Source organism: Idiotropiscis lumnitzeri, chromosome 2 (assembly GCF_059441095.1).
Source record: "Idiotropiscis lumnitzeri isolate Australia: NSW breed Sydney's pygmy pipehorse chromosome 2, RoL_Ilum_1.0, whole genome shotgun sequence".
Lineage (NCBI taxonomy): Eukaryota > Metazoa > Chordata > Actinopteri > Syngnathiformes > Syngnathidae > Idiotropiscis > Idiotropiscis lumnitzeri.
In genome coordinates this window covers 19,517,406-19,531,696 of record NC_142392.1, presented here as the reverse complement: position 1 = coordinate 19,531,696, position 14,291 = coordinate 19,517,406, and the positions used below count along the sequence as shown (strand labels likewise).

The following is a 14,291-nucleotide window of genomic DNA, read 5'->3' as shown; positions in this document are numbered from 1 at the left end:
GACAGCCGGAAGTTTTCTTACCTTCTGCGCATGTTTACAAGTGGCGACGAGTTCGTTCAAATCCGAACATTTCGGATTCTGACATGACTAAAGTAGCTCGAATATTTTTAAGTAGACAATTCAGTTGCGAGTAAGGAAGGGAGTAATATTTGATTATTGGCTGTTAATTCATTAGCTCCATGATGTGACCTGACATAGTGTCAGTGACTGTCTTCTGTTTATGCTATGAAACTTATGGAGGCAGCGCCACAGGCACTGGTCTTAAAGGAATACACAAATTTCCCACACTCATAATTTACTCATGTGATTCCTCAATTAATAGGCTCTCCTGGATTTAAAATTGATAATCTGGATTGCTGTAATATCATTTTCCCAATTTAACATGCAGATTTGTTAATTATTAAAACTACAATTAACATTTTCAATAACTGCACAGCATGATACATGCTGTTGTGAGTAGGGTTTCATGGTTGATGATGAAAACAAGATTAATTTATGTTTATCAGATTATATGTTTATTTACATTTGTGGCGCACATTTTACAACCATAAACATTTTATTCTTAGAGAAAAAAAATTGTCACTTGCCCAAGTCGGGCAAGTAATTTGGCCACTCGGGCAAGGCAAATTTTAGTGGCACTTGCCCTATGGGCAAGCAGTTTTTAAAGTTAACCGCGAACCCTGGTTACGTGACCTTGTTGACCAGCCGGTGCGGACAACAAGCCTGCTGTGGCACTGCGTCACCAGAACATGGCCAAGGAGCAGCGGAAACGGAAAGAGCAGACGCAATGGGAGCTGCATGCGTCGGCGGCTGCATTAACTGCTTCCCCCCGCTTTTATTTAATTTTTTTTCCCATATTCTTTTTTCCTTTCCGGGTGAATTAGCACTCTTGTCCCTCTGAACCCGCAGGTGTAACAATTCTTTTTCTACATCCAATACAATATTTTCTTTCATCGATGCAAAAACGGGGGTTCTACTCATTCTGATTAGCAGTTTCTCATTGACGGATTGTTTCGCTTGATGTCAGTAACTGGGAGGCGCACGCCCTCGAAGACGGCCACCCGGCACAGCTGTGTGGTGGTGACACTATTGGACGGGTCACTGGCGGAAGCTTCAATCCATTCGCGTCTCGCCCCGTCTCCCATAAGAGCTCACAAACTTAATATTTTACATATATTTTACAAATGCCAATTGGTTTTGTCTTCTGTTTATTATTCATATTCAATCCCCATGAACACGTAAACTATAATTAAGCTATTCTTTTTTTAACTAACTAATACAGTGATTCTCAAATAGTCGGGCGCGCCCCCCTGGGGAGGCGCGGTGCGATGCTGAGGGGGGCGCGTGGGACCCTGGGGAACATGCTTTTTTGCATGGTTTTGGGACCAAAAAAGGCGATCTCAGATAACGCGAGTTTGAGCTTGTCAAAGCTGTTTGTGCCCCGAGTTCACGCAGTACTGATTAACAAAAAAAAAGCGTCACCCCGTCGCTCGTTGACCCGGAAGTGATTTCTTTCGCCGCTCCTTAAATGCCCCGCGCCAAGCTATCTTGCGCCGCAGCAGAGCGAGCAAGGAGGCGCAAATCGCTAAAATGAATTGCTTCGATGGACGCTCAACTTTGAAAAGAAGTCTGACTCAAACCGCGTTCGGGCGGAGAGCCAGCAGCTATGAACAGAAATGTTGGATTGCAACCATTACGTATCCAAAAAAATAAGACGATGGCTACGTGAGCACTTTAGCAGACGCTCTCAGGCTGGAACACGGAAATGGCTGACGTCATCACAACGAAGCGGTTCGACGTCAAACAGATTGTGAACATAAAAAAAATGTATAGTCAACAAATTGCTTTATGTTATTTATATAGAATTTTTGTTTCAAATCCCCCTGGCTCTTTTTGTCTTTTCTATATTAGGTACGTATTAATAACTGTTTGGGATATTTTATTGACAATCTAACATTAATATACAAAGAACACGTACATTAGTACGAAATGTAAAAAAAAACTGTAGTGGGGGGGCGCAAATTTATTTTCTTCTTGGTAGAGGGGGCGTGACAGGAAATAATCGAGAACCACTGAACTAATATAACCCCGTTTTCCTCAACCAATGAGTCAGTATTCTTTGAAGTGGATTATGCGCAGACTAAAAATTTCCAATTTAATTTATATCAATTTACTGTATATCAAAAGTCCCCTCATAACATGATAATTCATGACATTCCTGTCATTTCCATCTCAAAATGTCGTTCCATTAATTGAATTACCGTAGTACATCCGTCGCCAAACTGAAGTATGGAACATTAGATGTTTTTTTTTCGTTTTGCATGACCTTTGACCTTGCATGTTCTGTTTCAACAAAATTGTATCTCTTATCAGTATCCCTGTTTCATGAGTTTCTGCCAGGTGCAAAAAGGAGGAGTTCAGAGAGGAATTTCACCGTCAGGGGCAATCCCAAACTTTTGTTTCCAGGACATTGTAACACTCTGGGCTGGTTTATTGTTCTTCTTATTGCAATTTTTCTGCATTCAGTCTTCCTTGAGACTGAATACGTTCTCGTGTTTGCCAAATAGTTAATCCTAGTTTCTCACTTTAGCTTTTCACAGTCAAGATATGAACTTTTTCAACTGCAAAATCACTTCATTGAGGTCTAATTATCAATTGTTTACCATAGTCAGACTTTTGCCGTCAAAGAGACCTGTTCCTTAACCATATGTTAACGTTTTCATCACTCAGGGCGTTTCCGTGTTGACAAATCAGATTCCACGGAACATGCATTCATCCTTTTATGATCTTAGATTTCTCTATTTATATGACCGCTTCTTGCAATGAAGATTAATTTCACCCCAATGATTATGTAGCCAATTATCTTTCTCATTCTAATTTTGCTTTAGTTATTATCCAAATTTTTGAACATTTTTTATGCTGCATCTTTCAATGCACTCTAGGACGCACATGCGTTAGTTGAACTGATAAAACGGAATATTAATGCAATAACATTTGGGTTTTAGAAGGGGCAATTCGGCACTGGTTTATAACTATCACCCCTTATCTCCTGCGTGGGGGCTGCCTGACTTCCTGGTCCCACAGTAGATGGAGGAGAGACCACAGCGCTCTGCTTGCATTCTTCCTGCTGGGCCCAATCTTCAACTCTTTCACCTCTGCATGATCATTGTTGACATGTCCTATTAAAAACCCTTACATGCAAAAAACAATCATGAGAACAAAATACTGCACCTATCTCCCCCCTTTGACACATGCACCACATGTGTCAACATAAATAACAATAAAAACAAACGAAGCAGCAACCCCCCTTATTAGGCCGAACTTCCACGTACTTTCATCTCATCTCTTCACAAACCCCTGCGTACATCCTGTGCCAATACGGGGCGGACCGCAGCCAGGTTTTTGATTTTGCGTGGCCTTGACCAGACCGTCTCTGTGTGCCCTGCGATTGGCTGGCAACCAGTTCAGGGTGTCCCCCCGCCTACTGCCAAAGACCGTTGGAATAGCCTCCAGGATGCCTGCGACCCTCGTGAGGAGAGGCATATCAAATGGTCATCCAACAGCTTCCGACACGTCACAGCCTCAGCAACCCTCCCATCCAGTCTGCCTGTTGTACTTCTGAAGGAAATCGAGGAGTGCTTTCTTCATTTGCAACTGGCAAATCTGGCCAGTTTACAACACTTAACTGGCTGAAGTTCTTCAGTCCAAGTGTGTCCACACACTCAATTCGGTCCAGGTGTCGCAATAATGATATTAAGCCTACATGCAAAAAAAGTCAAAAAGCCACAAAGTAACCGACTGAGGATCAAACAATAAACAAAATTACACATAGAAATAGAATTCCAATTATAAAACAACTGACACAATTTACTGAGGACAGCATAAATATTACATAAGGACTGCACTATTACAGTATGTAAAGTTCTATGATACAGTAGTATTATTTATTTATTTTATTTTTTTATAGTATTAGCACTTAAATAAATATGTAAATGTGTGTTTGTGACTGTTTGCATATGCATTAATTTGATTACTGCATTTATCAAAGCAGGTGATTAGAGGGGGGGTACCTATTCTGGCAGGTGCTGCCAGAATCAGTCCCCCCTGGTAACTATCCTACTGCGTAAGTGGTCAGTGAATGCACCTCGAGTCCGACGCAGAACGCGAGTGACTTTATTTATTTTTTTATTCTTTTGCTACTCTTGACGCAGCTATCGGTGGTTATAAAAAAAAATAAACAAATCAGTCAATTGGAATACAATTACGTGTTCTCTAACAGGATACCACCTATCTGTATGTTGCCACTTAATTTGAAACGATATAGCCCACTTCACTAATCCTCTCCCCTTTCCATCGTGTTTTGATCACTGAAATTCCCTTATGGTAGCTTCATTGATTGCAAAATTTCTTTGGTCTAACTAATGCAAATTCAGGGAATTTCCCCCCGATTTCGGAGGAGTCAAACGCTTACTTTACGTGTTAAATTGTAGCGAATGGTGTGCTGAAACCCACACCGACGAAGACTACCACTTTTATGGAAACCCTGGTTTAAATTACAGCAAATCAAACACACAAAATCATACATTCTTCGTGCCTTTCAATGAAAACAAACGTAGTAACATCGCGCCGCCTTCAGTCAATGCGTGCGCGCTCCCGCGACAGGGGATACAGATTTTGGCACGACACCGGCAAGTAAAAGGCAATAATTAAAAATAAAACGGCAATACCCTCGAACGCATTTCCCCAAACAACTTAATGTTGTGATGCATATTTCTAATGATAGAAAGTCGTTCTTTACCAAGCAAATGCGAGTCAGACGTGTACAAACCTGCTTCGTGTAGCACAACACGAGGCTGCTTCCAACCTTCGCCCAGCAGTTGAAGATGTTGCTCGTTCTCTTCTTTTATTCCACAAAGTTCCTCTTTGTACTTGGGTGTCGTTCTTGCACACATTTTCAAACGTCAATCTCAACAAATCCGCACTTGATCTCTGCTTGGCGATAACTCGTGTGCTTCTCTTTGTTCGACGAGACGAATGAAAGATGGCGTCGTTTTTTTCCTTCGAGAAAATGGCAGTCTGTTCGTCACGAAAGCGGAAGAACAGGACACACCCCGCTGTGATATGATTGGCTGCTGGCTTTGTGGAGCACTGTCACCAACTCACCGACAGATGTCACCATTTACGATGCAAATCATTGTTATCTTCTTCTCAACATTGGAAAAACGTACGATTTGAACCGTGTGCACATGAACAAACATTTTTGTTCCCAAATATGAACTTGAGAGATGTATTGAATTTTACTTTTGTTGCTGGTTTTGTTTTCACATCTGACACCATGTTGTTGGTTGGATAGTATTCCAAATGTATTTCCCTATTATTAACAGTTGACATGATAAAGTGATACTTTATGTCAACATATTTGCCTTTTTACAGGGTTTTTCACCAGGTTGTGATGTGATTGCGAATTTTAAATTAAAATATGTCACTCTTTTATTACTTAACTGTTATTGTGTTCGAAAATGATTTCGGTATTTATTTAAAGTACTGTAATATTTCATTATTCGTTTCAGTATTTATTAAACTGCAATAATTCACTCTAAATTTCAAGATTCATTGATCTGTTTTAGGAATAATTTAGTATTCAATGTTTAATAGTTACAGTATTTACTTTTTAAATTTTTGTTTCCCCATTTTGTTCAATCTTAATCTTATGGAAAATTATTTTGCAAGCACCAACACAAGGTTTTTAAAGATAACGATAAAGATGTCTTTTAATAGTCCCACAATGGGGAAATTTGCAATGTTACAGCAGCAAAGATATAGATCACACAGAGGCGGTGGTGCAATGTGGCCGTTAATGTATAACATTAGCAGCAGACATTCAGAAAAAGCAAACCTATGCGAATATACACAATATATACGTAAATACACAAGTCCCCATGTGTATATACACACTTACATCCCACAACATATACAAGTGTAAGGAAACACTCCGAATGTCTGTCTATGGTACAGAGGGAAAATTAATAAAATGCTGCAATGATAAAAAATACTGCTGTCATAACCCGTGTCGGTCATGTCAGTGTTTTTGTTATTATTTTCTTCACCTTCCTGCCATGTGCTCATTCTGTTTATTTAGTCAGCTGAGTGGGGCGTTCCCTCCAGCACTCGTTCCCCATCAGCCACGCACCTGTTCCCCGTTACCCTCACACACCTGATGCCCATCTGCTCCCCTAATTACTGGACTATTTGAACACCTCACTCCGACAACTCATTGGCGGTGCATTGCTCCGTTACGGACTGTCACGACTGCTCTCTGATCTCGTTCATGCGCTTGTCTGCGCCACCGCTCTCGTCCCCGCTCTCGTCCCCGCTCTCGTCCCCGCTCTCGTCCCCGCTCTCGTCCCCGCTCTCGTCCCCGCTCTCGTCCCCGCTCTCGTCCCCGCTCTCGTCCCCGTTAGTGATGGGTAGATGAGGCATCCTGCATCGTTTTGACACAGTGACACACTGTATTGACACTGTGTTGACACTGTGTTGCTGAATACTGACACCTGGTGGACTTGCAGGAAAAATTTTACAGGGTCATCTGACACTGATCTGTCAAACTAATTTTATCCAATTCCATTGATTAGGCATTTGCATTCACATTATTTTTACATATACGTACTTTCATAAAAAAATCTTTGATATTTGAGACGCAGTTGATAAATTAATTAAAAAAAATTACAATTAAATTAAAATTAAATCTGTCTGAATGCCTAAGTAAAAGTGTTGTGAATGACAATGGACTCATTGTAATTAAAGATTGTTATTCAAAAAAATTAGTTTCTCCAGCGTTTTGTTCTTCAGTCTATTTATATCTTTTTTTTTTTTAGGCAATTTCCCCCGCCTTTGAGAAGATCCTCCCACAAGGCACTGAAGAGGCCGGTGTGCACAACGCCTGTGTGGCTAATATAAATAGGTGAGGGAACGTTGCCTCCCTGGACTTCCAGTATAAGAGCGGGTCTTCCGTACGTGCAACGTGTCCTGCTGACATATAGCGCTGCACCTCTGAGTGCGCATCAACAGTGACGTCTTCCATCTTGCGGATATTTAATGCAAAGTAACGCGCCAATAACTCGATGCTTGTTTTGAGCGTCCATCCTGTTGACAGATGCGCTTCCTTATGAACACAGTTTGGCGCACAACCGCTGAGTCGACACGATTCTGGTAATGGTCACGTGACTTTCTCAAAGCAGTACGCGCACCGACACGGGGTTTGCCCTGGAAGCTCGGCGCGCGCATCGACGCCTCGGTGTCGTTGGACCCATCACTACTCCTCACTCGTGTGATCCAGTTAGCCACGTTAAGTTCGCCTTTCTTATTTTGCACCCTGCCCCGTTGTCTGTCATTATTTTGGTCCCCTAATAAATTGCTTAAGTTACACCTTCTCCAGCTTCCTCGCATTCTGGGTCCACCTCCTCCTCGCCGACCGGCGACCCTGACAACTGCAATGATAAGACGACTGCAATGGTAAATGAAGGATTGTATTATGATTGCTGGCATTATTTTAAACACTTAAAGGACAGAAGGTCAATTATTTAATTTAGCAGGTTCATATTTACGGAATATGTTAAACATTGATGAAACAAGAAGCATTTATCAAATGAAACTAGAAGCACGGGTCACAAGAATAACTGGGATTGTAGTCCTGATGTTTTCTGATTTATTATATTTTTCTCATATGCTAAATTTATAGTACTTAGTTTAAATGTGTGAACTTTATTGAAATTTTGGGTAGTGAGAACAAATTTGCACACATAGCATTTCCATAACTTGCATTCACAGCACTTCATGGTCTAATACGACGAAGCACATTCTCCACATTGGCTGTAGAGATGCAAACATACCAAATTGGGCACTGGAGGACTCACACAGACGCTATAAAAAAAACACACATTCCGATATACGGAACAATTGGAGATCAGAGCGCATGCATACACACAGACACACCCTTACACCTGCACATACACACGCACATACACATACACGTATACCTGCATATACATGTGCACATACACACGCACACATGCACACCGACAAGATTCCAGAGCAATGCCAGCTGGAGAGACGGAGAGACTTCCCGCCGGAGAAGGCCAGCCTTGGGGACCAGACGGGAATCAACTATCCACACGATGACTAACCTGGGGAGGACCTTCCCTTGGATGTGGACCCGTGCCGTGGGAGGGAGCGAGGACGACCGATTCAATCGATTCAACCTACATTACCTTTGACATAAAAAAAACTCCTCTAAAAACTTAAGCTGGGCTGAAAGATGGCGCGCATTTTTCGACTGTGCTCGCCCGAGTGCAGTTTTCTCGTGAGATTAAGAAAAAGCTGCCCAGATATCTGTCTTTGTACTATTTCCTGAACTCCAGAAATGGAAGAAACTAAATATCGGAACTTTAATCAGTTGTTAAGTCTTTATTTGACCCTTTTCTTCTTGAGTACAAAAAACGAACACGTACTGGCGTAAGTTTGGCTTTTAAAAGTTGATTTACTAAATACTTCTCATTTCCACAGTGACTCAACTCCAACAATACTAAAGCTGTTGCTTTATGTTATTCATATAGAATTTTTGTTTAAAATCCCCCTGGCTCTTCTTTTTGTCTTTTCTATATTATGTACGTATTAATAACTGTTTGTTAATGTTAATAAAGGTTTTGACAAAAAACGTCTTCGTAAATATTTATCATGTCACTGATGGTGGAGTGGTACACTCGCCTGAGTTGTGTGCAGGCAACGTGGGTTCAGTTCCCACTCAGTGACGATGTCTATGTCTACCCTGTGACTGGCTGGCGACCAGTTCAGGGTGTTGTGCGCCTTTCGCCCGTTGTCAGCTGGGATAGGCTCCAGCACCCTCCCGCGACCCTGTTCAGGTTAAGCCGTGTGGATAATGACATGACAAATATTTGTCATCTCATCAATATTTGCACAACAGAGTACTGAGTTTCGAGATCCTCACTATAATAGTTCTCAAAATTATATTTCTTATCAATTTAGGTTAGTTAAGGGATATTTTATTGACAATCTAATATCAATCTACAAAGACAGAAAAACAATTGGTGGTGGGGGGGCGCGAATCTTTTTCTTCTTGGTAGGGGAGGGCGTGAAATAATTGAGAGGCACTGCGAGTATATGCAGACATTATATTCATACAATCTTGCAGCCCGAGTGAACCACAGCATTGTTGCAAGTTCGGTCGGAGAAACGTAAACGTTCTCGGGGCATAAGCGGAAGTGACGCGAGAGATGACTCGCCAATGTGGCGTTAATTTAGTTATTTTGTTAATTGTTTTTATCAACCGAATTAAAATATTATATAAAATAAATATTAAAATAGAACATCCAGGTGTAAATAAAACCCACTGAGGCAAAGAAATATATATGGAAAATACCCGCTTAAAGCATGACGTCATAAGCAAGCGCGCAGCTTCCGAAGGACCTCGACCACATCCACCGACCCGTCCACACCGGAACAAAAGCAGTTCACCGCTAAATTCTTCTGATTTAGTGTGGAACTGACTGTAATTTTCTCAAAGGATGTCCAGTGCTACTCTAAAGGACTACGACATAATTCATTAAGTCTTTGTGTCCCGATAACCTCATCTTCGCGCGTTGATGCTTTTCGGCGTAGTTAGCTTAGCTTGTTAGCTAGCTAGCCGCTAACAAAAAGAGGCACATGACTCATCGCCAAGCAGAGATCAAGTGCGGATTTTTGGGAATTATCATTTGAATATGTGTGAAAGAACGACACCCATGTACAAAGTGGATCTTTGTGGAAAAAAAGAAGAGAACGAGCAACATCTTCAACTGCTGGACGAAGTTTGCAACCAGCCTCGTGTTGTGCCACTCAAAGCAGGTTTGTACACGTCTTACTCTCATTTGCTTTGTAAAGAACGACTTTCTATCGTCAAAAATATGCATCACAACATTAAGTTGTTTGGGGAAATGCGTCCAAGGTTATTGCCGTTTTATTTTTAAATATTGCTTGTCGGTTTGCTGAACATTTGTTTTTGCCAAATGAAATCAGTGCAGAAAATATATGCCAAAGAATAACCAATAGGGGCGGGGGTGAACTCCATGTTTTTTTTTTTTTTATAAAATTTGAACTGATTATTTAACATTTTACATTTTCTGGTATTTATATCTTGTTCAAGCAATTCCTTCCGGAAGGAATTCTGCCTGACTCTAAAAAATCTGCACACTGGGGCGAAAACATCAATGGCGGTTGATCAATTTTAGTGGATAAAACACAAAATATTAAGTTTTTTTAAAAAAAATCAAGGACGTAATGGTCTTATTTATTTATTAACTTTGTACTGGCTTCGTCGGGTGTAATTCAAGTTTTGTGCACATGTGCGTAGTTTCACCCCATCCAAACATTTAAAATACATTTAATGCATCCATCCAGGGTTGCACGGATCTCATCAGTGAACAAGCACATGCTGCAAGGAATGCATCTTCATCTTTGGCTTACTATGGGCTTAAAAAGGGAGTACGCCACAACCCCCTTTTCTACCAACAAGCCCAGGAACATTTAGTTCCTGGTAATAAAGTTCCTGTGGCCCAGCTGGTTTGCATCTCCCCCGCAACTCATAGTTCCTGGTAATTTATGCAAATGACATTGTTGTGTTACTTTGTTACTCATTACTGACACTCTATGGCTGTTAAGCATCGTTGCAGTTCCAAAATAATTCAGTGAACTCTTAAAATATTTTGGTGTATCTTAGTCGAATTTGAATACATATTGGATAACTTTAAAATATACAGTCATTATTCAAATATGTCAACATGAAAGTCACAGTGAAAGTGTTGTTGCTTAATGCTGATGTGTAGGGATTTTGACTCTTCAAACATAATGTTGTTTTAAAATTTATTTAAAAACAGAAATTTTATAAAAAATAAAAAGGGGAATGTTGGAATGTACTAGCAGGATAAACTCGGATGGCCGAGTGGTCTAAGGCGCCGCGTTCAGGACCCAGTCTCCCCAGGAGGCCTGGGTTCGAATCTCGAATTTCCCCATTGTGGGACTAATAAAGGCAATATTATTATTATTATTATTAAATCGTGCAATAAATAGCGACTCTGATGCCAGGGCCCCTTTAATTCTTTTAGGGATCCAGATTATAATGGAAGCAAAAATACCCACGATGAAACTTTCTCTAAATGCAAAAAGAAATACTTGTAAACATATTTCACTTGAAGGATTCCTATTCTATCAATGACATTATGTTGCGATGGCCCCCAGTGGCCCCCATTAATAAGTTAGGGTCCCACGACAGGTGTTCCATCAGACGCACACAATAGCCTGTGTGTGCTAACTTCAGCTCGCTTCCAGAAACGTCTGTGACTATGTCAGGAATGAAATCGGCATCAGCCGCAACGTGCTTCCTTTTTAAATGCTCGTTTATCACAGCTGTGCTGCTAGGAAAGGGAGGTTTACATCGTCGAACGTAATTTTGTGAAATGCCCCCATGGTCCGGTCCAAGTTGGGGTCGCATGCATTGCTCAGTGTGCGGCAGGCATAAGTCAAGGTAGCACGGTAGAAACAATATAAGACAAAGTCGCCGCATGAGGTTTGACTTGACCAAACCAAATTTGTGTTTGTCTTTTTGTGTCCTGCAGACGTCTGTGAAAACGATCTCCGTTTTGTGAAAGAGGAGCCAGACTTGACTCATATCAAAAAGGAGGAGGAGGAGGAGATCAACAAGTCACCACTGAACGTTGTCCCTATAAAGACTGAAGATGAAAACAAGGATGAGAGTGAGGACAACAGAGGGGCGGAGCCTCCAAGCAGCAGCTCAAGTCATCACGTGACAACAGAAGGTGATGAAGACCACTGGGGACCATCACAAGCACAAAATGAGGACACATTATCAGGCGCTCGTGACGATGATGATGACAATGAGCAAACTAAAGGTGAAAGGGCATGTCACACTGACTCATCTTCAAAGTTGTCTTTAAAACTGCACAAAAAAACACAGTGGAGAAAAAACATTTTCCTGCTCAGTTTGTGGCAAGAGTTTCTCTCAAAAGTCAAGTTTAAAAACGCACACAAGAACACACCCTGGAGAAAAACCTTTTTCTTGCTCAGTTTGTGGCAAGAGTTTCTCTCAAAAGTCGCATTTAACAAACCACACAAGAACACACAGTGGAGAAAAACATTTTTCCTGCTTGGTTTGTGGAAGATACTTCTCTAGAAAGTCTAATTTAGAAATTCACACAAAAACACACCGTGGTGAAAAACCTTTTTCATGCTCAGTTTGTGGCAAAAGGTTCTCTGATATGTCAAGTTTGACAAGCCACACAAGAAAGCACACTGGAGAAAATCCTTTTTCTTGCTCAGTTTGTGGTAAAAGCTTCTCTCAAAACTCAACGTTAACAAGCCACACAAGAACACACAATGGAGAAAAACCTTTTTCCTGCTCAGTTTGTGGTAAAAGCTTCTCCCAAAATTCTCATTTAACAAGGCACGCAAGAACACACAGTGGAGAAAAACCTTTTTCCTGCTCGGTTTGCGGTAAATATTTATCTGGAAAGTCAAATTTACGAATCCACACAAGAACGCACAGTGGCGACAAGACATTCAGTTGCAGCGTTTGTGCTAAAAAATTCGATCTGAAGCTTAAAAAAAGGACAAAAAAACTGAAGGAACCGACTCTTTGCGGTAAAATGTGATTTTGAATAAAATATGATAAATTGAAATTTGCAAAGCTTTTTTATTGACACTAAGCCAATGTGATCATTGCCAGAAGAACCATTGTGTCTGAGTGATGATGATTTTTTTTTGTTTTTATATCAAACATGTCATGTCATTATCCACACCGCTTATCCGGTACAGGGTCGCGGGAGGGTGCCGGGAGCCTATCTCAGCTGACTCCGGGCGAAAGGCGCACTACACCCTGAACTGGTCACCAGCCAGTCACAGGGCAGACATAGACACCGTCACTGAGTGGGAACTGAACCCACGCTGCCTGCACACAACTCGGGCAAGTGTACCACTACAGCATCAGTGGCTTTATATCAAACATTATAAATAAAATTAATTGCCTTTGCCTGGAACAACATTTGTTAACATTATGCTTTTCAGTTGTCTTTTTAATTGTACCTAATGGAAAAGGTGTGAGAAGAAACGGTGCTTATGAAATCGGTGCCTTCCACCATCATCAATAAAATCACTTGTTCCACTTGCTCAACTGGCCTTCATTACGCTGTGAAAAGGTGAAAAACTGAACTAGAAGTTGAACTATAAAAAGAACAAGAAAGAGAAGCGCGAATAGTCTCAGTTTCTCTGAAAGGTTTTGGAATGTCAAGAGTGTAGCTACACCGGTCCAGCGAAAAGGCCACGATTCAGACTGATGTCCAGATTTTCTTTTTTTTATTTCTCTTCCTTTGATGGCGTTAGGAAATCACGTGACAGTGAAAACTACAAATACATACACGCCGAATGAGTCCTTGAGGCCAATGTAAACAATGTACATTAATAAACAAAGTAAAAATGAAGAAAGGCACAAATATCGTGTGCGCCTCCTGAACACAGTGTATTTATCGCTCTGCTGATGCACGGTCCGTTCCTGCTTTCGTTAATCTTCCCGCTTCTTTTTTTTTGTCACCACGGAGGAGAGGATCCGCATTACGCAGTTCGTTGCTGCGCGTCTGAATTGCAAAAGTGAATCACCGTAATTTAATGAATACTGAAACGAATAATTAAATATTTAAGTACCTAAATAAATACAGAAATATTTTTTAACACTCTAACATTTACAGAATAAAACAGCGACATATTTCAATTAAAAAATCACAACCACATACTGAGTTAATTAAATTCATAATAAATATAGAAACATTTAATAAATATTGAACGAATTTTGAAAGATAAAAAATAATGAATGAAATTTTAAGTATTAATTAATGCAATAAATAAATAAAATAATTGCACACATATTTAAATGAACAAATATGTTGACAAATATTCAAGATTTAAATAAAATAATTAAAAAATATTGAAATAATTTTTATGTATTAAAAAAATTAAATAAATATTGCAGTATTACATAAGCAAGATTAAATAATTCCATGAAAATCGAATCAAATACTGCTAGAGGTAAAGAATAGTAAAAGAAAAAAATACTTAAATGGTGACGTGCAAATAAATGAAAAACAACACAAATCCCGAATGAAAAATACAATTTATCAACATTTGACAAACGACAATGTGAAATGTTGAGCTGAGAGATTTCTTTCTTGCAT

At 40.3% G+C, this 14,291-nt stretch overlaps 1 protein-coding gene and 1 pseudogene across 1 annotated transcript in view; one reads left to right on the top strand and one right to left on the bottom strand.

The window, feature by feature from the left end:
- Window positions 1-4,998, bottom strand: part of LOC148341901 (uncharacterized) — a 30,696-nt pseudogene extending 25,698 nt beyond the window's left edge.
- Window positions 1-14,291, top strand: part of LOC148341900 (uncharacterized) — a gene marked incomplete at its 5' end in the record, with an annotated part of 49,703 nt that overhangs the window by 30,456 nt on the left and 4,956 nt on the right. Inside the window, one exon of the mRNA XM_088287983.1 lies at window positions 12,038-12,638. Within this exon, the coding sequence (XP_088144109.1) occupies window positions 12,038-12,638 (601 nt within the window). The remainder of the gene's footprint in view (window positions 1-12,037; window positions 12,639-14,291) is intronic.